We start from the raw sequence: 22,240 nt of genomic DNA, 5'->3' as shown, positions 1-22,240 counted from the left end.
GATATAAAAAGTCTGCACACCCCTGGTAAAATGTCAGATCCTTGTCCTGTAAGGTATACATTGGATATAAAAAGTCTACACACCCCTGGTAAAATGCCAGGTTCTTGTCCTGTAAGGTATACATTGGATATAAAAAGTCTACACACCCCTGGTAAAATGCCAGGTTCTTGTCCTGTAAGGTATACATTGGATATAAAAAGTCTACACACCCCTGGTAAAATGCCAGGTTCTTGTACTGTGTAGAAAAGAAAAAAAAAAACTACCAAAAAGAATCTGTTCCCGCCTTTTAATGTCGCCCATAATCTGTACTGATCCATTGAGAAACAAACTGAAATCTTTTTCCAGTGGATAAAGAAAAATGAAGTAAAATGGGGGTTGTATAAGTTTGCACACCCTACACTTATAGGTTGGTGAAGTCCTCTGTGAATTTTTGGCAGCCTTTTGTACTTTTGGGTCGGAGTCTATCACATCTAGAAATGATGATCTATGCTCACTCTTCCTCATAGCTCCACCTCTGTCAGATTGTGGGGGTCCCCTGTGTTCAGCGCCCTCTTCAGGTCACCACAGATTTGGCATGAAGAGTGCAGGAGCATGACACCTGCTGTACACAACCAGTACTGGCCAGACATTCCTGCAGCTCCTTCAATGTTGTGTTCAGCCTCTCCGACCAATTTTCTTCTTCATTTCCCCAATTTTTTGTTAGGGACGTGCAGTTCTAGGTAATGTCACTCAAGCTACCTTTTCAGAGTCTGTGTTATCTAATGCCTTGGAAATAGTTTTGCTCCTTTTCCTGACTGATCTATTTCCACCATGTGATCCCTTTGCTGTGTTGTCAGCTGTTTATGGACTAGAAAATGACCGGAGGATCCTCATAGAGCAGCGACACTTTCTCTGGGATTGATCACAATCGCTGTAAGTGACGGCGGCCGAGTGCTGATACAATCTAACATGGGGGGGAATGTGATCGGCTGATTCTGAACAAAACCCCAGGCCCAATTATAAGAGGGTGCTCATACTTGTGCACCCTCATTATTGTAGTTTTCATTTTTAGGGGGCAAGTAAAATGTTGTTTGTTCATGATAGATTTCTACAGATTATGGACAACATTAAAGGGTCCGGAAATGATTCCTCTTGGTTGTGTTTTTTTTTTCTTTCAGGGGTGTGTAGACTTTTTATATTCACTGTAGGTTAGAACAGAGCTCAGATCTTGAGGAGACTTGTCAGGGAAGGATTATATACAGATCCTGGAGATCTGAGGAGTGGGAAGAATTATCCAGTGATATTTCAGAGCAGCACCAAAGACCAAAAAGAGTAAAAAATATGGACCCTACAGATTTGGGTCGCGGAGGACGGTGGCGGAGGCGCCTCCAGATTCGGGTTTGCACTTGGCGACCTTTGATTTGTTGGTAATGCTTCTGCCGGATTTGTTTACGTGGATTTTCTTTTCGGTTTCTTGGCTTTGGCGGCAATAGAAGAGATAAATCCGCTTCCAAATTTGTATCAACGTTTAGTCCGCAGCGCAGAGCGTCAAAGGTAGACGCCCGAACACTTATTCCTTCTTGATCTGTTGCAAAATGTGAATCATCCCACCAATACCCAGGGGGGCCGTATCGATGCTCTCATAATCCCTGCCCGGCCCCCCCACAGTAAAGGAGAATGGGGGGTGCTGTATGATGTCCCCTCACTCTCATCAGCACATGCGCAGTGTACTACTATGTCCTCCCCATATCCTCAGTCATTTACTGCACAAAAGGAGTCTGGTGTATGCGCCGGGATTGAGACGGGCGCAGTGGTGACGCCGTACAGCAGAGACTCGTCCCCTGGCACACAAGTCAGACAGAAGTGGTGGACAAGAGCCGTGCACTTACACCTGGATAGAAGAGGAGAGGAGCTGTGCCCTGCAAGTGTACCGATACCCGGACAAAAGAGCCAAGCACTGCAAGTGCACCAATACCCAAACAGAAGAAAAGAGCCGTACACGGCGAGTGCACAGATACCCAGACAGGAGAGGAGAGGAGCAGTGCACTGCGAGTGCACAGATACCAGGACAGCAGAAGAGGAGCAGTGCACTGCGAGTGCACAGATACCAGGACAGCAGAAGAGGAGCAGTGCACTGCGAGTGCACAGATACCAGGACAGCAGAAGAGGAGCTGTACACTGAGTGCAAAGATACCAGGACAGCAGAAGAGGAGCAGTGCACTGCGAGTGCACAGATACCAGGACAGCAGAAGAGGAGCAGTGCACTGCGAGTGCACAGATACCAGGACAGCAGAAGAGGAGCAGTGCACTGCGAGTGCACAGATACCAGGACAGCAGAAGAGGAGCAGTGCACTGCGAGTGCACCAATACCCAAACAGAAGAAGAGAAGAGCCGTACACGGCGAGTGCACAGATACCCAGACAGAAGAGGAGAGGAGCAGTGCGAGTGCACAGATACCAGGACAGCAGAAGAGGAGCAGTGCACTGCGAGTGCACAGATACCAGGACAGAAGAGGAGAGGAGCCGTACACTGCGAGTGCACAGATACCAGGACAGCAGAGGAGAGGAGCAGTGCACTGCGAGTGCACAGATACCAGGACAGCAGAAGAGGAGCAGTGCACTGCGAGTGCACAGATACCCGGACAGAAGAGGAGAGGAGCCGTACACTGTGAGTGCAAAGATACCCAGACATAAGAAGTGGAGAGGGGCCGTGCACTGATACTCACCACCTTCTAGTGTATTTTTAATACAGATAAGTAGACAGATTTGAGAAGGATGTTGTATAATACTGCCCTCTCCTGCACACTTATCCATTGTTACCAAAAATGCCGCCGGCCGTTTCCATTTAAGGAAAAAAAACTCCTTAGTTCCCGGCGGATGCATGATCTAGAAAACTGGTGCAGCACGTGAGAAGACCTGAGGATCCTAATGAGTGCTGAGCCCCGGCCCATGTCCTGGAGGAGCTTTGCTGGACACCTGCAGCCGCATTTATTGATGTAAGGCTGAAATATTTTACATATTCCTTGATAAAGTCTTGGAGTCTGAGCGTGGGTCTGGTGGAAAAGCATTCCAGATAGTATGGGCAGCATGTGAGGAGATCTGGACCTTGATGATTCAGTCCTGGGCCTGTTTCCAAGCTTTGTAGCTTTGGCTGTGAATTCCGGAGCAGAGGTGCAGCACGGGAGCATATGACAGGCGACCATGAGGGTGAGTTTCCGGGATCAGGACTTGCTCCTGTTCTTGGTCCCGTTTCTCCGGCTGCTGCGGATCTTGGAGCCTCTGATGGGATTTTCCGGTTCTTGCACAGATGGAGGAGCCGCTGACAGACGCTTCCCAGACTCTGGTGTAGGAGGAATCCGCAGAAGTGCTGAGGGTCGTCCTCCCACACGCGCTGACCCCTCCTGGTAATTAGCGGGTCCTACACCCCCGGCAGTAAATTAATTGCTGTCAAAAAGCCAATGAGCGTCTGTGAATCTTGCAGAAGCTCGTTCTGCCGGCTGTGACCGGCGCCGAATCATACGGCTGCAGAACTCACCGATACACAGACACGAGGCGCTGCTGACAATACAGGGGGTCCGCCCAGCATGGACAGATGCAGCCCCCCAACACCAACCAGCAGGGAAGAGCAGATCCAATAGATGCCACTGATCAGAACCATGGAGACAAGGAGTGACAGATGTCAGTGACGCTCATCCCTCCGCTCCCGCATACACAAATCATGCTATAACCACATTAGTGTAATCCAGTATTGTGCTCCATTCACCTCCAGAGCTGCGCTCAGTGCTGACTGTAGGATGTCTCCTCTGCTTCCCTCTGCTGCTTCACTGTGCAGTGTCAGATTGCAGAATTGTGAATGCAGCTCTGAAGGTGGAAGGAGAAAATGGCACAATGAAACGCAGACATTTCCCTGATGTTTTTATTTTTGTGTTAATTTTTTCAGGCTTTTCGTGAGGATCTGAAAGTCTCATTCAGGATCAGAGGCAGAAAGGAAAACAACCCGACCGGCCTCCTGGCTCTGCAGCAGATTGCGGACTACGTCATGGCCAGTTCGTTCGCCGGCTTCTCCTCGTCTCCTCTCAGTAAGTTTTCGGTAACTTTGTAGATCTGCCCGTGTGTGCAGCATGGTACCGCATCCCCGGCCCGTGTGTGCTGCGTGGCGCCGGATCCCCGTCCCGTGTGTGCTGCGTGGCGCTCCGGATCCCCGTCCCGTGTGTGCTGCGTGGCGCCGGATCCCCGTCCCGTGTGTGCTGCGTGGCGCTCCGGATCCCCGTCCCGTGTGTGCTGCGTGGCGCCGGATCCCCGTTCCGTGTGTGCTGCGTGGCGCCGGATCCCCCGTCCCGTGTGTACTGCGTGGCGCCGGATCCCCGTCCCGTGTGTGCTGCGTGGCGCCGGATCCCCGTCCCGTGTGTGCTGCGTGGCGCCGGATCCCCGTCCCGTGTGTGCTGCGTGGCGCCGGATCCCCGTCCCGTGTGTGCAGCGTGGCGCCGGATCCCCGTCCCGTGTGTGCAGCGTGGCACCGGATCCCCGGCCCGTGTGTGCTGCGTGGCTCCGCATCCCTGGCCCGTATTGTGCACAGTGCAGAACCTGACCCCGTATAATAGAGGTTTCATACTCGAGCCCCCTTTATTACAGGTGTATAGAGTCATTGTGTCCGGGGGGGCTTTTAGTCCCTCCGTTAACCCTTTTGCCATTCAGATTCCCTTTGTCTAATGCGATGTTTTGTTTGAAGATGGCCGGCCGTTCAGTCCGACGAGCCCGAAACGTCCGGAAGGGGTGAATACTTCTCCTTGTCGCTCTGTGTGCGCTTCTGTCTGTAGATTTGCAACCAGCTTTACAATTTTTATTTAAAAAAAAAAACAAAACCTAAAAAATGAAACCCCTCAGGGCGTGAATACTTTTGAAATCCCTTTGTAAAGAGTTTTGCAGCTGAGCACTTTCCTCCGCGAGCGGAGGGTTTCCGCTCCAGTAGTAAGTGAGATGATGGTGGTTATTGTCCGCGTGGCCCGTGTTCCTGGCCCGCGTCCTGCTCGGCACGCCCAGCCATAAATGTGTCCGAGGGCGACTGATAGGCAGGTACAAAGGTTCGGCCGCTGTAAACAAGCTGCACCTTTATGGTCACCGCCGGGAGAGCTGCGGCGCGGCTGGGGGGGGAAAGACGCTTCACGTCTGTAATTACCGGATCTCTGACCGGCCGATGATCGCGGCTCCGGTGCCGGTCACGGTGTTATTGCGCCCCCTACTGACCACATCACCATGGGGAAGGGTGCGGCTTTGGCTTTTCTCGATAATTTGCTCCTCTTTTATGATTAATGCCGCAGCTTTTGTCCGTCCTGCCTTATTGGGGGCTTCCAGGTGACGGCGCAGAGGGGGGAGGCGAATAATTACGCTCTGTTATCTATTTTTCTCCAGGTCTGGGGATGGTGACTCCGGTGAACGACATCCACCCGGCCGTGGAGGGCCTGATGGTGAAGGGGGAGAAGCTGACTCGCTGCAAGCTGGCGTCCATGTACCGGCTGGCCGATCTCTTCGGGTGGCGCAACCTGTCCCAACGCCTACATCACCGTACGTGGGAAACTTCAGGACTTCTGCAACTTTTTCTTTTGCGTTTCCACCTTTTCAAGATCTCTGCTTGCCATCAGTGAAAAGGGGGGGGACTGCATTTTTGCTGCTGAAAGTTGCTGTTTTCAGCGAAGGAATTTGCCGCTTCGGGGTTTTGTGCCGTCGTCACTTCCAGTCATAGTCGGTGCAGCGACGCGTCGCGGTCGTCAGAAAATGGCAATTTTGATTTTTCTTTCTTTATTTTGCAGGTTCGGGTCAGTAAAAGGCAGGACCACATCCTGATCATTCCCCGAGGCCTCTCCTTCTCGGAGGCCTCGGCCTCTAACCTGGTAAGTGCAGCGCCCCCGGCCCTCGTCACTCAGTGACTGCAGCGCCCCCCAGCCCTCGTCATCAGTGACTGCAGCGCCCCCCGGCCCTCGTCATCAGTGACTGCAGCGCCCCCCGGCCCTCGTCATCAGTGACTGCAGCGCCCCCCGGCCCTCGTCATCAGTGACTGCAGCGCCCCCCGGCCCTCGTCATCAGTGACTGCAGCGCCCCCCGGCCCTCGTCATCAGTGACTGCAGCGCCCCCCGGCCCTCGTCATCAGTGACTGCAGCGCCCCCCGGCCCTCGTCATCAGTGACTGCAGCGCCCCCCGGCCCTCGTCATCAGTGACTGCAGCGCCCCCCGGCCCTCGTCATCAGTGACTGCAGCGCCCCCCGGCCCTCGTCATCAGTGACTGCAGCGCCCCCCGGCCCTCGTCATCAGTGACTGCAGCGCCCCCCGGCCCTCGTCATCAGTGACTGCAGCGCCCCCCGGCCCTCGTCATCAGTGACTGCAGCGCCCCCCGGCCCTCGTCATCAGTGACTGCAGCGCCCCCCGGCCCTCGTCATCAGTGACTGCAGCGCCCCCCGGCCCTCGTCATCAGTGACTGCAGCGCCCCCCCGGCCCTCGTCATCAGTGACTGCAGCGCCCCCCCGGCCCTCGTCATCAGTGACTGCAGCGCCCCCCGGCCCTCGTCATCAGTGACTGCAGCGCCCCCCGGCCCTCGTCATCAGTGACTGCAGCGCCCCCCGGCCCTCGTCATCAGTGACTGCAGCGCCCCCCGGCCCTCGTCATCAGTGACTGCAGCGCCCCCCGGCCCTCGTCATCAGTGACTGCAGCGCCCCCCGGCCCTCGTCATCAGTGACTGCAGCGCCCCCCCGGCCCTCGTCATCAGTGACTGCAGCGCCCCCCGGCCCTCGTCATCAGTGACTGCAGCGCCCCCCGGCCCTCGTCATCAGTGACTGCAGCGCCCCCCGGCCCTCGTCATCAGTGACTGCAGCGCCCCCCGGCCCTCGTCATCAGTGACTGCAGCGCCCCCCCCGGCCGCCTCGTCATCAGTGACTGCAGCGCCCCCCCGGCCCTCGTCATCAGTGACTGCAGCGCCCCCCCGGCCCTCGTCATCAGTGACTGCAGCGCCCCCCCGGCCCTCGTCATCAGTGACTGCAGCGCCCCCCCGGCCCTCGTCATCAGTGACTGCAGCGCCCCCCCGGCCCTCGTCATCAGTGACTGCAGCGCCCCCCCGGCCCTCGTCATCAGTGACTGCAGCGCCCCCCCGGCCCTCGTCATCAGTGACTGCAGCGCCCCCCCGGCCCTCGTCATCAGTGACTGCAGCGCCCCCCCGGCCCTCGTCATCAGTGACTGCAGCGCCCCCCCGGCCCTCGTCATCAGTGGCTGCAGCGCCCCCCCGGCCCTCGTCATCAGTGGCTGCAGCGCCCCCCCGGCCCTCGTCATCAGTGGCTGCAGCGCCCCCCCCGGCCCTCGTCATCAGTGGCTGCAGCGCCCCCCCCGGCCCTCGTCATCAGTGACTGCAGCCGCCGCCTTCTTCTGATTTCCCAAAAAGTTATTTACTTATTTTTCGTTTTTCAGGTGAAACTGAACATTGTTGGAGAAGTGGTGGATCAGGGCACGACCAACCTGCGGGTCGACCCGTCCGGGTTCAGCCCCCACGCGGCCATCTACTCCACCCGTCCTGACGTGCGCTGTGTGATCCATATACACACCCCCGCCACGGCCGCTGTGAGTGACACCCAGCCATGAACCCTCAACTATCGCTAGGACCCCAGCAGCAGGCTATATGGATAACTTACAGGGGTCTTCTCTGCTCAGAAGCCGCCGGTGTGAAGGAAGAGCCCCTCAAGACCTCTGCTTGCTGTCAGTGGTCAATACTCCATCCTGATTGTGGGATGGACTCGGAGGTGCACAACTTGTTACATGACGGCTCAGATCCTGCTGCGGCTGATGACCTAGAGGGCCATTACAGCTTGGTTTCAGAATCCTGCAGCTGTTGGGACCACACCCCCCCTCCCCCTTCCAGGGACTACCGCCTTCCCCCTGCCTCTTCCAGGGACTACGATCACCCCCTTCTACTCTTCCAGGGACTAAGATTCCCCCCCACCTCTTCTTCCAGAGACTACCGCCCCCCCCCACCTCTTCTTCCAGAGACTACCCCCCCCCACCTCTTCCATGGACTACCGTCAAACCTCCCCCCCCCCCCCCACACACACCTCTTCCATGGACTACCGTCCCCCCCACACACACACCTCTTCCATGGACTACCGTCCCCTCGTCCCCCACCTCTTCCATGGACTACCGTCCCCTCGTCCCCCACCTCTTCCATGGACTACCGCGCCCCCCCCACCTCTTCCAGGGGTCCCCCCTCCCCCCCCCACCCCCGTTCCAGGGACCGCCACCTGGCCATACCCTAATGAGCCTCGCACCTGTGTCCATCACACGGTCAGGGCTGATCCGCTGGATGTGTAATACATGCTCGTATTGGCGCACAGCAAGCAGAGGTGTTGAAAAAGTAATCAGAGCGTTCTGAAAGTGATGGCACACACCTTTCCTCCGGCATTTGCCCTGAAGGGGTCGTATTTGGGTTTGCACTCAGCCCTCTTCTTCCTTTGCTCGTCAGGTCTCATCCATGAAGTGCGGCATCCTCCCCATCTCCCAGGAAGCCTTGCTGCTCGGAGACGTGGCGTACTACAACTACCAGGGGTCTCTGGACGAACAACAAGAGCGGATCCAACTGCAGAAAGTTCTGGGGCCCAGTTCTAAGGTGACGCCGATAAGTAACACAGATTTACTTGGTGTTCATCGTCGTCTTGCTGTCGGTTGATGGTGCAGCCTCTACATCGTGAGGCCACTCGTCCTCCTCATCTACTGCTCCTCACATCTGAGGCTTTGGATCAGTGGCATCGGTGCAGACAGTGCGGACTCCGGACTGATACATTGTAACACAGGACAGGAGCGGATTGTGCTGCTGATGTGTGGCACTAGAGGATTGTCTAGACTGGATCCAATTGTAACAAATCCCCATCTGTGAGAAGTACAAGGTCAGGGGTAGAGGTGGAGGCCTCCATTCACTGACAGCAAGCAGTGGAGGACTGAGAATCTTTATAGAAATATATGCAATGATTAGGCTTCATCCCTCACCCTGTGCCCGGTCTGTGCAGGGGTCAGCCCGCAGGGGTCAGCCCGCAGGGGTCGGCCCGCAGGGGGCGCCGCTTTTCTCCTCGGCCACTTTTGCTAATATTGAGGCCTTTCTCTCCGCAGGTTTTGGTGCTCAGGAATCACGGGGTGATGGCTCTGGGGGAGACGGTGGAGGAAGCCTTCCATTACATCTTCAACGTGCAGCTGGCCTGCGAGGTCCAGGTAACGGCAGACATCACTCCACTCACATCCAGAGCTGCAATCCGCATTCTGCTGCTTTCTAGGCAGCTCTCGGGCTGCAGAACGTCACTTTCCTTGTTGTTTGCAGCTTCAGTGACTCATACAGCCCCCTTTATGGGGTGCAATCACTTTTGCAATCTGATGACTGTGTGATGTGTAACCTTAAAGGGTCCCCGGCTGAACCCTCCTTGTCCTTGTCTGCTGCAACCGCCACTTTGTATTGATGGTGCGGTCACATCCATCCAGTCTGGACTCGGAGGACCCCTTTAAGTCTCCACACCTCTATACGTGGGGATCTGCTGCAGATTTCTGCTCTTTTTCTGCAGTTTTTTTAGATTAGAATATTATTTACAATTATCAAATAATCTGGATCGCCTGGGCGAATGTCGCGGCGTCGGTAGATTTTGGGTCCCTTTCCTCCATTCATGCGGTCTCTTTTTCGCAGGTACATGCCTTGTCCGGGTCTGGAGGAATAAACAACCTTCTGCTGCTAGATCTGGAGAAGTATAAGCCCCTCACACATGTCCTGGCCGCAGCAGGCGGGGGAGGGGTGAACATGGAGGGGCAGCACAAGTGGAAAGTCGGGGAACTGGAATTCGAATCTCTCATGCGAATGCTGGACAATCTGGTAAGGGGACGACACAATGTCTCCTGCAGCTTTAAGGGGAGGATCGAAGATGAATTCTAGTCCCTGAAGATCTCAGGCGAAACGTCTGGGCCCGACCTGATCACAGATCAGTTATATTCCTTAGTAATTCCCCATCTAGTGGCTGTTTGCGGTACTGCGCCCCAACTGCAACCACAACCCATGGATTCAACCCCACATTTCCATTTCTGCGTTTCAGTATTAATATTTTTATTTATTATTTAGATTGTAGTTTTTTGAGATACAAAACTCCTATTTTATTAACCATATAGTGGCTGTTATTTGGAATTGCACTTCTCCCTGCAGCCACACGATGCCTTTATTTTGCGTCTATTGGTATTTTTCAAATTTCTTATTCTGTTTAGATAATTCGCTTTTACAAATGTAATACCATAATAATGCACCTCTCTGCAATTGCATCTCAGGTAGATTTTTGAGTATTTTTAATATTTCTAATGTATTTATTTTACTACATTTTTGCAAAACTCCATTTTATTAAATACAAAGTGGCTGAACTTCAGTACTACACCTTTTGCTACAACCACAATAATAGGTTTATTTTATTTTTGTATTTTAGAGCATTTATATTATGTCCATTTGTTTCTTTCCTATTTTAGATTGTAGTTTTTTCAAATGTAAATGTAAATTTCCTGGCTGATTTTCAGTACTGCACCCCTCCTTACAACTAATTTATGCATTGCATTTTATTTATTTTTTTTTGCATAATTTTTGCATTTTATTTTTTGTAATATTTCTATTTATTTTTACAATACTTTATCATGTGTTAGTACAGCGCCATCTAGTGGCTGCTTTACAGTACTGCACCTCTCCTTACGACTAATCTGTGCATTTTATTTTTTGCATTTTTGTAGTATTTTTAATATCTTATTAATTTTTACTCCTTTTTTTTGTTTTTGCAATACTTTGTATTAGCACAGCGCCATCTAGTGACTGCTTTTCAGTACTGCACCTCTTTGTAAATAAAATGCACAGATTAGATGGAAGGAGAGGTACAGTACTGAAAAGCAGCCACTAGCTGGCGCTATGTTAACTCATAATAAAGTATTGACAAAATAAAAAGGAGTAAAAATATTACAAATACTACAAAAATTATGCAAAAAATAAAATGCACAGATTAGTTGTAAGGAGAGGTGCAGTACTGTAAAGCAGCCACTAGATGGCACTGTGCTAACGCATGATAAAGTACAGTGGAACCTCGCTTAACAAGTAACCCACTTAACAAGAATATCGCTTAACAAGCAAAGCTTTCTGTAAATTTGTAACTCGGTTTACAAGAAAGCTTTGCTGTATGAGCAAAATACTCACCGCACACACTTCCAGGTCCGTACATCCACTGCGCTCTGACCCGCAGTCCACACAAACACACACAAGCACGCACATATATACATACATACATACAGTATTATGCTCAGCTTACCTTCTGTTCCACCGCCGGTACATCGAGACGTCCTCGCGGCGAACTACAAGACCCAGGAGGCCTGCGATGGAACGGAAGGTAAGGTGAGCATAATATGTGCATGTGCGTGCATGCTTGTGTGTTTGTACATGTTTGTGTGCGTTTGTGCATGTGTGGAATGACGCAACAGGGGACCAGGATGGGACATATAACAAGTTGTGGAACGAATTCTCTGCATTGCAATGATTTCCTATGGGAAATCTTGCTTTGCTGAACGAGTAACTTGGTTACCAAGCACAGTCCCAGAACGGATTGTTATCGTTAACCAAGGTTCCACTGTATTGCTAAAACAATCAAATAAAAAGGCGTAAAAATGAACAGATATTACAAAAAAAATTCAAAAATTATGCAAAAAAATATAATGCATGGATTGTATATTTTTTTCTTTGCATAATTTTTGCATATTTTTTTGTAGTATTTGTAATATCTTTTCATTTTCACTCCTTTTTATTTTGCTGTTTTTGCAATACTTTATTATGTACTGACACAGCGCCATCTAGTGGCTATTTAGCAGTTTTGCTCCCTTATATTTCTAGCTCCAGAAATAATCCTCCCCCCACTCTCCCTGCAGGGATACAGGACGGGGTACGCTTACAGGCAGCCGCTGACACGGGAGAAGCCACGGCACAAGAGCGATGTTGAAATCCCGGCCACGGTCACCGCCTTCTCCTTCGAGGACGACCAGGGGCTGCCACGATCTCCACTGAAGTTCCTGGTGCAAAAGCAGCAGAGGGAGAAGACGCGATGGCTGAACTCCCCAAACACCTACTTAAGAGTCCATGTCCCGGAGGAGTCCATGAACGGAGAGATGAGCCCGAGGACGAAGATCATGGTAAGACGGCGGCCGAGGGGCTTATATTATGAGAGGCCCCGGTGTCTGCTTATACTGCTGAACCAGTGAGATCAGGATGAGCAGAACGTGGTGTTTTCGGTTGGGGAATTCTGGACTTCATTGGATCCTTTCTGAACCGTTTTCTCTCTTTGCAGTGGATGAAAGCCGAGGAGCTCAACAAGTCTTCCGGGGGGTATCCCATCAAAATCGAAGACCCCAACCAGTTTGTTCCATTAAACACTAACCCGACAGACGTCCTGGAGAAGAGAAACAAGGTGACTGCTGGGATTTGTAGTTCTGCAGGAGGGTCACAAGTTGGGGGGGCACAGACCCTCCTGCGTCTGTGATGGCTGAATAGTTATGGGGGATAAGAGGGGCCGGGGCTTTGGTGGTTCGGAGTGGGGGGCGTCTCTGGGGGATGTGCGGATACAGTAACGGGATGTTTGTAACTTCCTGCAGATTCGGGAGCAGAACCGCTACGATCTGAAGACGGCCGGGCCGCAGTCCCAGGTCCTGGCGGGGATCGTGGTGGAGAAGCCGCCCCCCGTGAGTCTCGGCATACTTTCCCCCTGATTTCCCCCGTAATGCGGTTTCTCCAAAAATTGGGGGCGACGCGTTAATCGGGGGGGTTTGCTCTTTGTGACTTGTTTTGTTCCCCGGCAGATTATGCAGTATGAAGAGGACGAGAACGCGCCCCCTCCCCCTCCAAATCCATTCAGCCAGTTACTAGAGGAGGCGAAGGGCGAGAATGGGACACAAGGTGAGCGGATCCCCAGGGAGATCTGGTCGGGATCCACTGCCCCCTAATCCTGCATGACTTAACCCTTACACATGACCTAACTCGCACCATAACCTGCACGTCCTCACAGATGGCGGCCGGTCCGCACTGACAACCCGGAGCGTGATGTACTGGGAGGTCAGGAGGTGTCAGGAGCGGAAGCCAGAGCAAATGCTGAAGGGGGCGCTGTGCCAGGGCAGAAGGGGCGGGGCGTGTGCAGAGAAGGGGCGGGGCGCGTGGGGAGAAGGGGCGGGAGGCGCTGTGCAGGGATCACTGGGGTGGGGGGGGCGCTGTGCAGTATTAGGGCAGGGGTTGTAGAGGGGCAGCGAAGGGGCGCTGTGCAGTATTAGGGCAGGGGTTGTAGAGGGGCGGGGAAGGGGCGCTGTGCAGTATTAGGGCAGGGGTTGTAGAGGGACAGGGAAGGGGCGCTGTGCAGTATTAGGGCAGGGGTTGTAGAGGGGCGGGGAAGGGGCGCTGTGCAGTATTAGGGCAGGGATCGCAGAGGGGGGGGGCGCCACTGAGCAGTATTAGGGCAGGGGTTGTAGGGGGGCGGGGAAGGGGCGCTGTGCAGTATTAGGGCAGGGGTTGTAGAGGGGCGGGGAAGGGGCGCTGTGCAGTATTAGGGCAGGGATCGCAGAGGGGGGGGGCGCCACTGAGCAGTATTAGGGCAGGGGTTGTAGGGGGGCGGGGAAGGGGCGCTGTGCAGTATTAGGGCAGGGGTTGTAGAGGGGCGGGGAAGGGGCGCTGTGCAGTATTAGGGCAGGGATCACAGAGGGGGGGGGCGCCACTGAGCAGTAAGTTACAGCAGGTGATGGGGAAATCCCAAAAGTTATTCCCTCAATGCAAACTGTAGGAAAGACCCCAGCAGCCCCCATTGTCCGGTTTTCTTATAAAACATGCATGGACAACATGATGCCTGAAATGGCTGATAACAGCGAGCAAAAGATCATAGTTGCCGATCTTAATCACCTCCCCAGTAATGGCTGATAACAGGGAGTAATAGATTGTAGTCAGCTGTCCTGCAGTCACTCCCCTATTAGTGGCTGAAAACCGAGAGTAATAGACTGTATGCAGAGACCCCCTAATTGTCTTATTAACCCTAACCTTCCCCTCTTTCTCCGCATGTGAATTAACCCCGTGTAACCCGCAGATGCTGAGCATGATCTAATCTCAGAAGACGACTCTTCTGCCCCCGTAACCCAGTCCCCACCCCCGACGCCAGCGAGCACCACAGGTATTTACCCCGCGCTCCGGAGACACCAGCGACTGGACGGGTGGGGGAGGGGCAGGACAGCGAGGGGAGGGAACAGAGCATCGCGGCTATGATAAAGGGGTCAGGACACGCAGAGCATCGCAGCTATGATAGAAAGGAGTCAGGGCATGCAGAGCATCGCAGCTATGATAGAAAGGAATCAGGGCATGCAGAGCATCGCAGCTATGATAGAAAGGAGTCAGGACACGCAGAGCATCGCAGCTATGGTAGAAAGGAGTCAGGACACGCAGAGCATCACAGCTATGACAGAAAGGAGTCAGGACACGCAGAACATCGCAGCTATGATAGAAAGGAGTCAGGACACGCAGAGCATCGCAGCTATGATAGAAAGGAGTCAGGACACACAGAGCATCACAGCTATGATAGAAAGGAGTCAGGACACGCAGAACATCGCAGCTATGATAGAAAGGAGTCAGGACATGCAGAGCATCGCAGCTATGATAGAAAGAAGTCAGGACACGCAGAGCATCGCAGCTATGGTAGAAAGGAGTCAGGACACGCAGAGCATCGCAGCTATGGTAGAAAGGAGTCAGGACACGCAGAGCATCGCAGCTATGATAGAAAGGAGTCAGGACACGCAGAGCATCGCAGCTATGGTAGAAAGGAGTCAGGACACGCAGAGCATCGCAGCTATGATAGAAAGGAGTCAGGACACGCAGAGCATCGCAGCTATGATAGAAAGGAGTCAGGACACGCAGAGCATCGCAGCTATGGTAGAAAGGAGTCAGGACACGCAGAGCATCGCAGCTATGATAGAAAGGAGTCAGGACACGCAGAGCATCGCAGCTATGGTAGAAAGGAGTCAGGACACGCAGAGCATCGCAGCTATGGTAGAAAGGAGTCAGGACACGCAGAGCATCGCAGCTATGGTAGAAAGGAGTCAGGACACGCAGAGCATCGCAGCTATGATAGAAAGGAGTCAGGACACGCAGAGCATCGCAGCTATGGTAGAAAGGAGCCAGGACACGCAGAGCATCGCAGCTATGGTAGAAAGGAGTCAGGACACGCAGAGCATCGCAGCTATGATAGAAGGGAGTCAGGGCATGCAGAGCATCGCAGCTATGATAGAAAGGAGTCAGGACACGCAGAGCATCGCAGCTATGATAGAAAGGAAAGGAGCCAGGACACGCAGAGCATCACAGCTATGATAGAAAGGAGTCAGGATCCGCAGAGCGTTTTGTTTTTCCTTCTCACGCGACTTCTTCCTCCCCTCAGAGCCCCTCGATGACTCTGTATTCCAGAAAGACTCCCCCATAGTGTTGAACGGCAAAGATGGCAGCAAACATGAGGCGGAGGAGGACCTGACCATGCGTGTCAGTCAGCTGAACATGGGGGACAACATAGAGATCACGCTCCGGAGCACCGAGAAGTTCATCGAGGGCGAGCTGACCCCCGAAGGCTCCCCCTCCAAATCCCCCAACAAGAAGAAGAAGAAATTCCGCACCCCGTCCTTCCTGAAGAAGAACAAGAAGAAGGAGAAGCTGGAGGCGTAACCCCCTGTCTGCAGGATCGGGGGGAAACCTTTTTATGGGGGGCTTACTAGTGGAAACCCATTGTCTTTCTGGAAGGGGCGCTCCTCCGTTCTGGGGTCTCCTGGACGCGCCCTTCTTCTGCTTTTACTCCTGTGTTTGCTGCACAAAGCCCTCGCCTCCAGCAGCCGCCATCAGCTTTTAAGACCCTCGCCTGCCCGGACGCTCAGCCCCCATTGGCCGTCCTGGACCACTGCAGAATCACAGCCGGATTTCAAAAAATGAAATTTTTCTTTTTAAGTTTTTTCTTTTTTTTTTTTTTTACATATTCGCCATTTTTATAGCGTGCGGCAGAATTTACACTCGGACAAGGGTTATTATTATCTCACGTAGCTGGAAAAGTTAAAACTGGAATCTAAAACCTCCCCCCTAAATTATTGTATTATCTGAGCACAGGCCTGAGCCGGGGGAGGGGAGCAATGACGCCGCAGACCCCCCCAAATATACCTCGATCACCTCTGCGGAGCGACTATGCTGCACCGTATAATACTGCAGGGTACAACCGTCCGCTGGAGTCTACGGAGCCGGACGTGGAAAACTGACAGAAAAATCAGAAAATATCCCAGGAAGTGGATGCAATTTACCAATTTTTAATTTCTGAAAAAAAAAATATTTTATTTTTATTTTTTAGGTTTTTTTTATTGCCAAATTACAATATTTCATAATACGCTGCCAAAGGGCTTAAGAGAAAAAAAAACGGAAACGAGGAGATGTTACTGATACAGAGCGATGGCGCAAATTATTATTTTTTTTTTTTTTTTCTGTGAATTTTTTTTTTTTCTTTTATAAAATTCCTATGGTATAAAATTACGTAAAAAAATAATTTTGGATTAACCACTCGGGCCTTATTAATCAAATGCGCTCCATCCCCACGAAAAATTCTATTTTATTAGATCGACAGCTGGAACCAAACACGTATATATATGAAACGAAAATATTTTTGTAATTATTTGCACACGACGTCTCGGGGGAGGGGAGAAAATACCGAGTTTTAATTTGGTTTTAGGAATGAAACAAAAAAAATCTTATTTTTTTGCCATAGATTATTTTGCTTCATATTGTAAAATATTTTATTAAAAAAAAAATAATAATATAGCTTCACATTATAAAATTTAAATACATTTTTGCAAAAGTATTGGCGGAGACTTGTGGGACGTCAGAGGTTTGGTAGGTGATCGGCGCGGGTGATGGGTCTGTATGTACAGTGTAGATATGTATGATATTGTAGAGGAAGACAGTTAGGCACCAAGGCGCCTTTTTGGAAACTATTTTTTTTTTTTAAAAAAAAAACTTTTTAGAAAAGTTTTTTCCCTAAGCCCCACAACCCCAGAGATCACTCAACCAAAGAGGCAGAAGGGATCGGGTCGAGCAGCATGAAAAGGGTAAAGGCTTGGAGGATTCTGAAGACACCCCCCCCTCCTCAGTATGCAGAGACCACCCAAATCGCCAAGGGACCCCGCACCATGTTTCCGTTCAATAGTCATGGTACGAGTGTGAACCTTGATTCTGGGACCGACATGGGGTCTTCTCATCTGATCGTAGGCCCATATGGGGCGGATCAGGAAACCTGCGGCCGGTCCGGACACCACGGCTCACATTCAGGCCGTAAATATCAGACACAAAAAATGTGGATTTTTTTTTTGCCAAAATAATGCTTAAAAAAATTGTCTGTTTTTATGGCCAAATTTGCCTTTTTTTTTGTCAAAAAAAAAATATATATATTGCATCAAATTTCTAAGACCCCCCCCCCCCCATGAAAAATCAGAGTAAAATCTATTTAAATTGTGAACTTAAAAAAAAAAGTATCTATTTTTGAAGAATTAATTCCGTAATCCCGCACTACTGAGCAAACCATTCTATTTTTTTTTTTTTATATATATATAATTTTTTTTTTATTATTAATCGATACAATTCTTACCGATCTCATCTGCCTTATGTTAACCCTTCGTTATCCTGGTGCTTCAGTTATGGGAGAATTTTAATCTGCATTTTACTTAACAATTTATTATAGGTTACATTTTTTTATATATTTTAAAACTAGAAATGTCTTTTTTTTTTTTTTTTTTTTTTACCGATCAGCGGAGGTCGGCGGCGGCTTCATGCCGGACGAGGAGTTTAGTTGAAAAATTTAGCAAAAAGTGTTCTCTCCTTCTGTTCTTTACGATCTGGACGTAGACTGGACAAACCGATATTTCTCGTAGAATCTCCTTTTTTCATAGTTACGATTTTTTTTTTTTTTTTTTTCCGTCGATGCCTTTCACGTTGCTTTATCTCGATTGTTTTTATTTTGTTTTTTTTGAGCATTTTTTTTGTTGTTTTACAACAGTAGGAACGAGAGTCTGTGAACGAAGCTACATAACGTTTTCTAAATGATAAAGTGTATACAGAAATGTCTATATAAAGTATATCTATATGTATGCAATGTGCAGAATTATTTTTTCAGCAGCGATCTCCTGCTCCTCGCACCTTCACCCCCTTCTCCCCTCTATATACTTTGCTTCAGCGTAAACAATGAGCCATTCTGAGAATCTGTCCTGTGGAAATATCTATACCTTACCCTGGAAATTGCTGATAGTTGTATTGCTAATTCATGTCCGATCACAAATAAACAGTATTTTAAGTAGAAAAATTTTTGTAATTTCACCTTTTTAATAAAGAGGAGTTAATCTTGGACTTTTCAGAGTTTTTTGTATTAATTGGATGAAATTTTTTTTTTTATTCCACTATTAATCTATTACCCACCGCTTTCCTGCTTAGCCACACCCCATTTCTACTAGACCACGCCTGTTGTAGCACCTGACCACACCCAATTTACATGAAGCCACATCCAATTTCTACTAGATCATGTCCATTTTCTCACCTAGCCACACCCAATTTCCATGAAGCCATGCCCCATTTTTACTAGGCCACACCCATTTTCTCACCTTTCCACAATTTCCATGAAGCCATGCCACATTTCTACTAGGCCATGCCCATTTTCTCACCTAGCCACACCCAATATCCATGAAGCCATGCCCCATTTTTACTAGGTCACACCCATTTTCTCACCAAGCCACACCCAATTTCCATGAAGCCATGCCCCATTTTTACTAGGTCACACCCATTTTCTCACCTAGCCACACCCAATTTCCATGAAGCCATGCCCCATTTTTACTAGGTCACACCCATTTTCTCACCTTTCCACAATTTCCATGAAGCCATGCCCCATTTCCCACCTAGCCACACCCAATTTCCATACCATGCCCCATTTCTACTAGATCACACCCATTTTCTCACCTCACCCAATTTCCATGAAGCCACGCCCTGCTTCCAATTGTCCCAGTCCCTTTGTGCAAAACAATGTAACAAAAAGTAATCTCTCCAGTGAAGAAGTCTTCACTGATTTTGGATAAATGCAATGTCCCCTGTAGGGCTGAAGTTCTGCAACTTTCTAATTTAATTGGGTTTTAGAATTCTACAACATTTTCCAGACCTCCGCTTGCTGTCAGTGAATCCACTGCTCTCTTTTCATGATGCGTTGGGACGCTCTGGTGGAGGGCGCGGGATTGTGGTCACACACCAGCTGGGTGCTGTGCTCCGCTATCTCCAGGGGTCCCAGAAGATTGAATGATGCGGTTGTGCGCACAACCTCCAGCTCTTCAGAGCCCCAGTTCTTGGGATCTGGGAGGTCCCCATGGATTTGACCTCCAGCTCTTCAGAGCCCCAGTTCTTGGGATCTGGGAGGTCCCCATGGATTTGACCTCCAGCTCTTTAGAGCCCCAGTTCTCAGGATAGGGGAGGTCCCCATGGATTTGACCTCCAGCTCTTCAGAGCCCCAGTTTTCAGGATAGGGGAGGTCCCCATGCATTTGACCTCCAGCTCTTCAGAGCCCCAGTTCTCAGGATAGGGGAGGTCCCCATGCATTTGACCTCCAGCTCTTCAGAGCCCCAGTTCTCAGGATAGGGGCGGTCCCCATGCATTTGACCTCCAGCTCTTCAGAGCCCGAGTTCTCAGGATAGGAGCGGTCCCCATGGATTTGACCTCCAGCTCTTCAGAGCCCCAGTTCTCAGGATAGGGGCGGTCCCCATGCATTTGACCTCCAGCTCTTCAGAGCCCGAGTTCTCAGGATAGGGGAGGTCCCCATGCATTTGACCTCCAGCTCTTCAGAGCCCCAGTTCTCAGGATAGGGGAGGTCCCCATGGATTTGACCTCCAGCTCTTCAGAGCCCCAGTTCTCAGGATAGGGGCGGTCCCCATGCATTTGACCTCCAGCTCTTCAGAGCCCCAGTTCTCAGGATAGGGGAGGTCCCCATGGATTTGACCTCCAGCTCTTCAGAGCCCGAGTTCTCAGGATAGGAGCGGTCCCCATGGATTTGACCTCCAGCTCTTCAGAGCCCCAGTTCTTGGGATCTGGGAGGTCCCCATGGATTTGACCTCCAGCTCTTCAGAGCCCCAGTTCTCAGGATAGGGGCGGTCCCCATGCATTTGACCTCCAGCTCTTCAGAGCCCCAGTTTTCAGGATAGGGGAGGTCCCCATGGATTTGACCTCCAGCTCTTCAGAGCCCCAGTTCTCAGGATAGGGGAGGTCCCCATGGATTTGACCTCCCAGTTCTTCAGAGCCCCAGTTCTCAGGATTGGGGCGGTCCCCATGGATTTGACCTCCAGCTCTCCGCTATCTCCAGGGGTCCGAGAAGATTGAATGATGCGGCCGCGCACACAACCTTTAGCTCTTCAGAGCCCCAGTTCTTGGGATCGGGGACGTCCCTAGGGATTGTACCCCAAGTGATGAGAACTTCCACACTTCAAAAAAAAACCTTTAATAAATTTGGCACATATTTTGGCAGAACGTGCGTCAGACCCTTTGGGGACGGATGCATCAGAATGTTCTCTAAATAGTCACCAAATATTTACTTCGTGCAGAGTTGGGCAAACGTTTTGTGACTTTTAGCGCTTTTACGCCACTTTTGAACAGCTGTGCCGAAAAGGAAGGAGCTGGGGCAATATGGAGGGTGGCTATCCCCGTCCATCAAATTAATGGAGGGCAGTGACTTTTCCTATGAAACGTCGCTTCAGGCCTTCATTAAGGCCTCGGTTCCACTTGCACATACCTTGTGATGCGAGAGCAGTGGACGCAATAGGCTAATGACCCTGTACGGCGAGTGTCAGCCGAGGGTCATGTGAGTGATCTGATCTTGCGATCGGGTCACAGCTACATAGAAGAGGGAGGGAGCACTTTCTTTCAGCTGCCGCCTGTCTCTGTGTACCTTGCACTGCAGTCGGATGACATGGGAGTGCAGTGCGATGTTTCACACGCTCCCATAGACTTGTATGGGGGCGCGTGAGCCAAGACTCGCTGCAAAACTAAGCATGCTGCGATTCTTTTCTCATGCCGATATCACATGAGAAATCAATCGCAGATGGACGCTGCCCCATAGTTTTGCACGGGTGTGCAGTCTGTTTTATCGGATTGCACTCATCCGTGCAAAACGCAAGTGGAACCGAGGCCTTACACCGGTGCACGGAAAATAGTTTTCAAATATTTTAAATGTTAGAGTAGAATGTTTTCCATATTTACATTGTTTTAATATTTTGTATAAGATCATTTGTAAAAATTCCCTCACCCTCACACACATAGCAAGTTTATACAGTTCACAAATATGACCACTAGGTGGCGCTTATGTGATATAAACCTGAATGTTTAACTTTTCCTTGCACAAAAGAAAACTTTCTACAGTTATTTTCCACCAGAGAATGAAATGCCCGAGCTGCGGGTTTTTTTCTGCAGGGGTCAAACTAAAATGCTCAATAGTAATCTGCTCACATTATTGTGTGTATATAATATATATAATGCTTGTTTTTTTTTAAGCTTTTATATATTGAAGATTGCTGAGTTCTGCATCAAACATGGACGCAGAAAAGGTACAAGTATCTGCAACAAAACCGGCCAAACTTCAGCTGATGCCCAAACATTGCCCATTATCTGTCTCATATTGTCTCGCATCTGGCGCCGCGTCCAGAGGTGACAACCACCGAGCGGCCATCACAATAGAAGGGAAATGTGTTGTTGTCATAGCTGGACATTGCAAATGTTATTACCCGATATCAATGAGACGATCTGCAAAGTTCAAGGAAAGGTCGTCAGGATTAATATTTCACTACAGGCAATAAACCTCATCAAAGAGATGAATACACCCGATAATTATCTATAATAACAGCCAACAACGGTCCACCTATAGAAAGCAATCACTGTATATGGGAACTGCAGTCCTTACATAACACAAATGTGGGGACGATATAGAAGGGAGTCATATACAATGTTTACTATAAGGCTAGGTTCGCACACTGCATCTTTTTGACGCTGCGTTTTTGTGCGTTTTTGGCCGCTAAAAACGCACCTGCGTCGAAAAAACGCATCAAAAAACGCATGCGTTTTTGCCGCGATTTGGTGCGTTTTTGGCTGTGTTTTGCTGCGTTTTTGATCTCTGCGGTTTGCTGCGT

The 22,240-nt window shown here is 50.5% G+C and overlaps 1 protein-coding gene across 1 annotated transcript in view; it reads left to right on the top strand.

The window, feature by feature from the left end:
• ADD3 (adducin 3) overlaps positions 1–18,437 on the top strand; it is a 78,654-nt gene extending 60,217 nt beyond the window's left edge. Inside the window, 14 exon segments of the mRNA XM_075348231.1 lie at positions 3,919–4,057; positions 5,388–5,527; positions 5,529–5,540; positions 5,786–5,866; positions 7,427–7,576; positions 8,472–8,615; positions 9,113–9,211; positions 9,675–9,857; positions 11,924–12,184; positions 12,340–12,459; positions 12,644–12,730; positions 12,848–12,944; positions 14,113–14,196; positions 15,451–18,437. Coding sequence (XP_075204346.1) covers positions 3,919–4,057; positions 5,388–5,527; positions 5,529–5,540; positions 5,786–5,866; positions 7,427–7,576; positions 8,472–8,615; positions 9,113–9,211; positions 9,675–9,857; positions 11,924–12,184; positions 12,340–12,459; positions 12,644–12,730; positions 12,848–12,944; positions 14,113–14,196; positions 15,451–15,728 — 1,875 coding nt within the window. The 3' untranslated portion in view covers positions 15,729–18,437.
• The last annotated feature ends 3,803 nt before the right edge of the window (positions 18,438–22,240 follow it).

Source organism: Anomaloglossus baeobatrachus, chromosome 5 (genome assembly GCF_048569485.1).
Source record: "Anomaloglossus baeobatrachus isolate aAnoBae1 chromosome 5, aAnoBae1.hap1, whole genome shotgun sequence".
Taxonomy (NCBI): Eukaryota; Metazoa; Chordata; class Amphibia; order Anura; family Aromobatidae; genus Anomaloglossus; species Anomaloglossus baeobatrachus.
The sequence above is the reverse complement of the archived record's forward strand: the minus strand, read 5'-3'. Positions and strand labels throughout refer to the sequence as shown.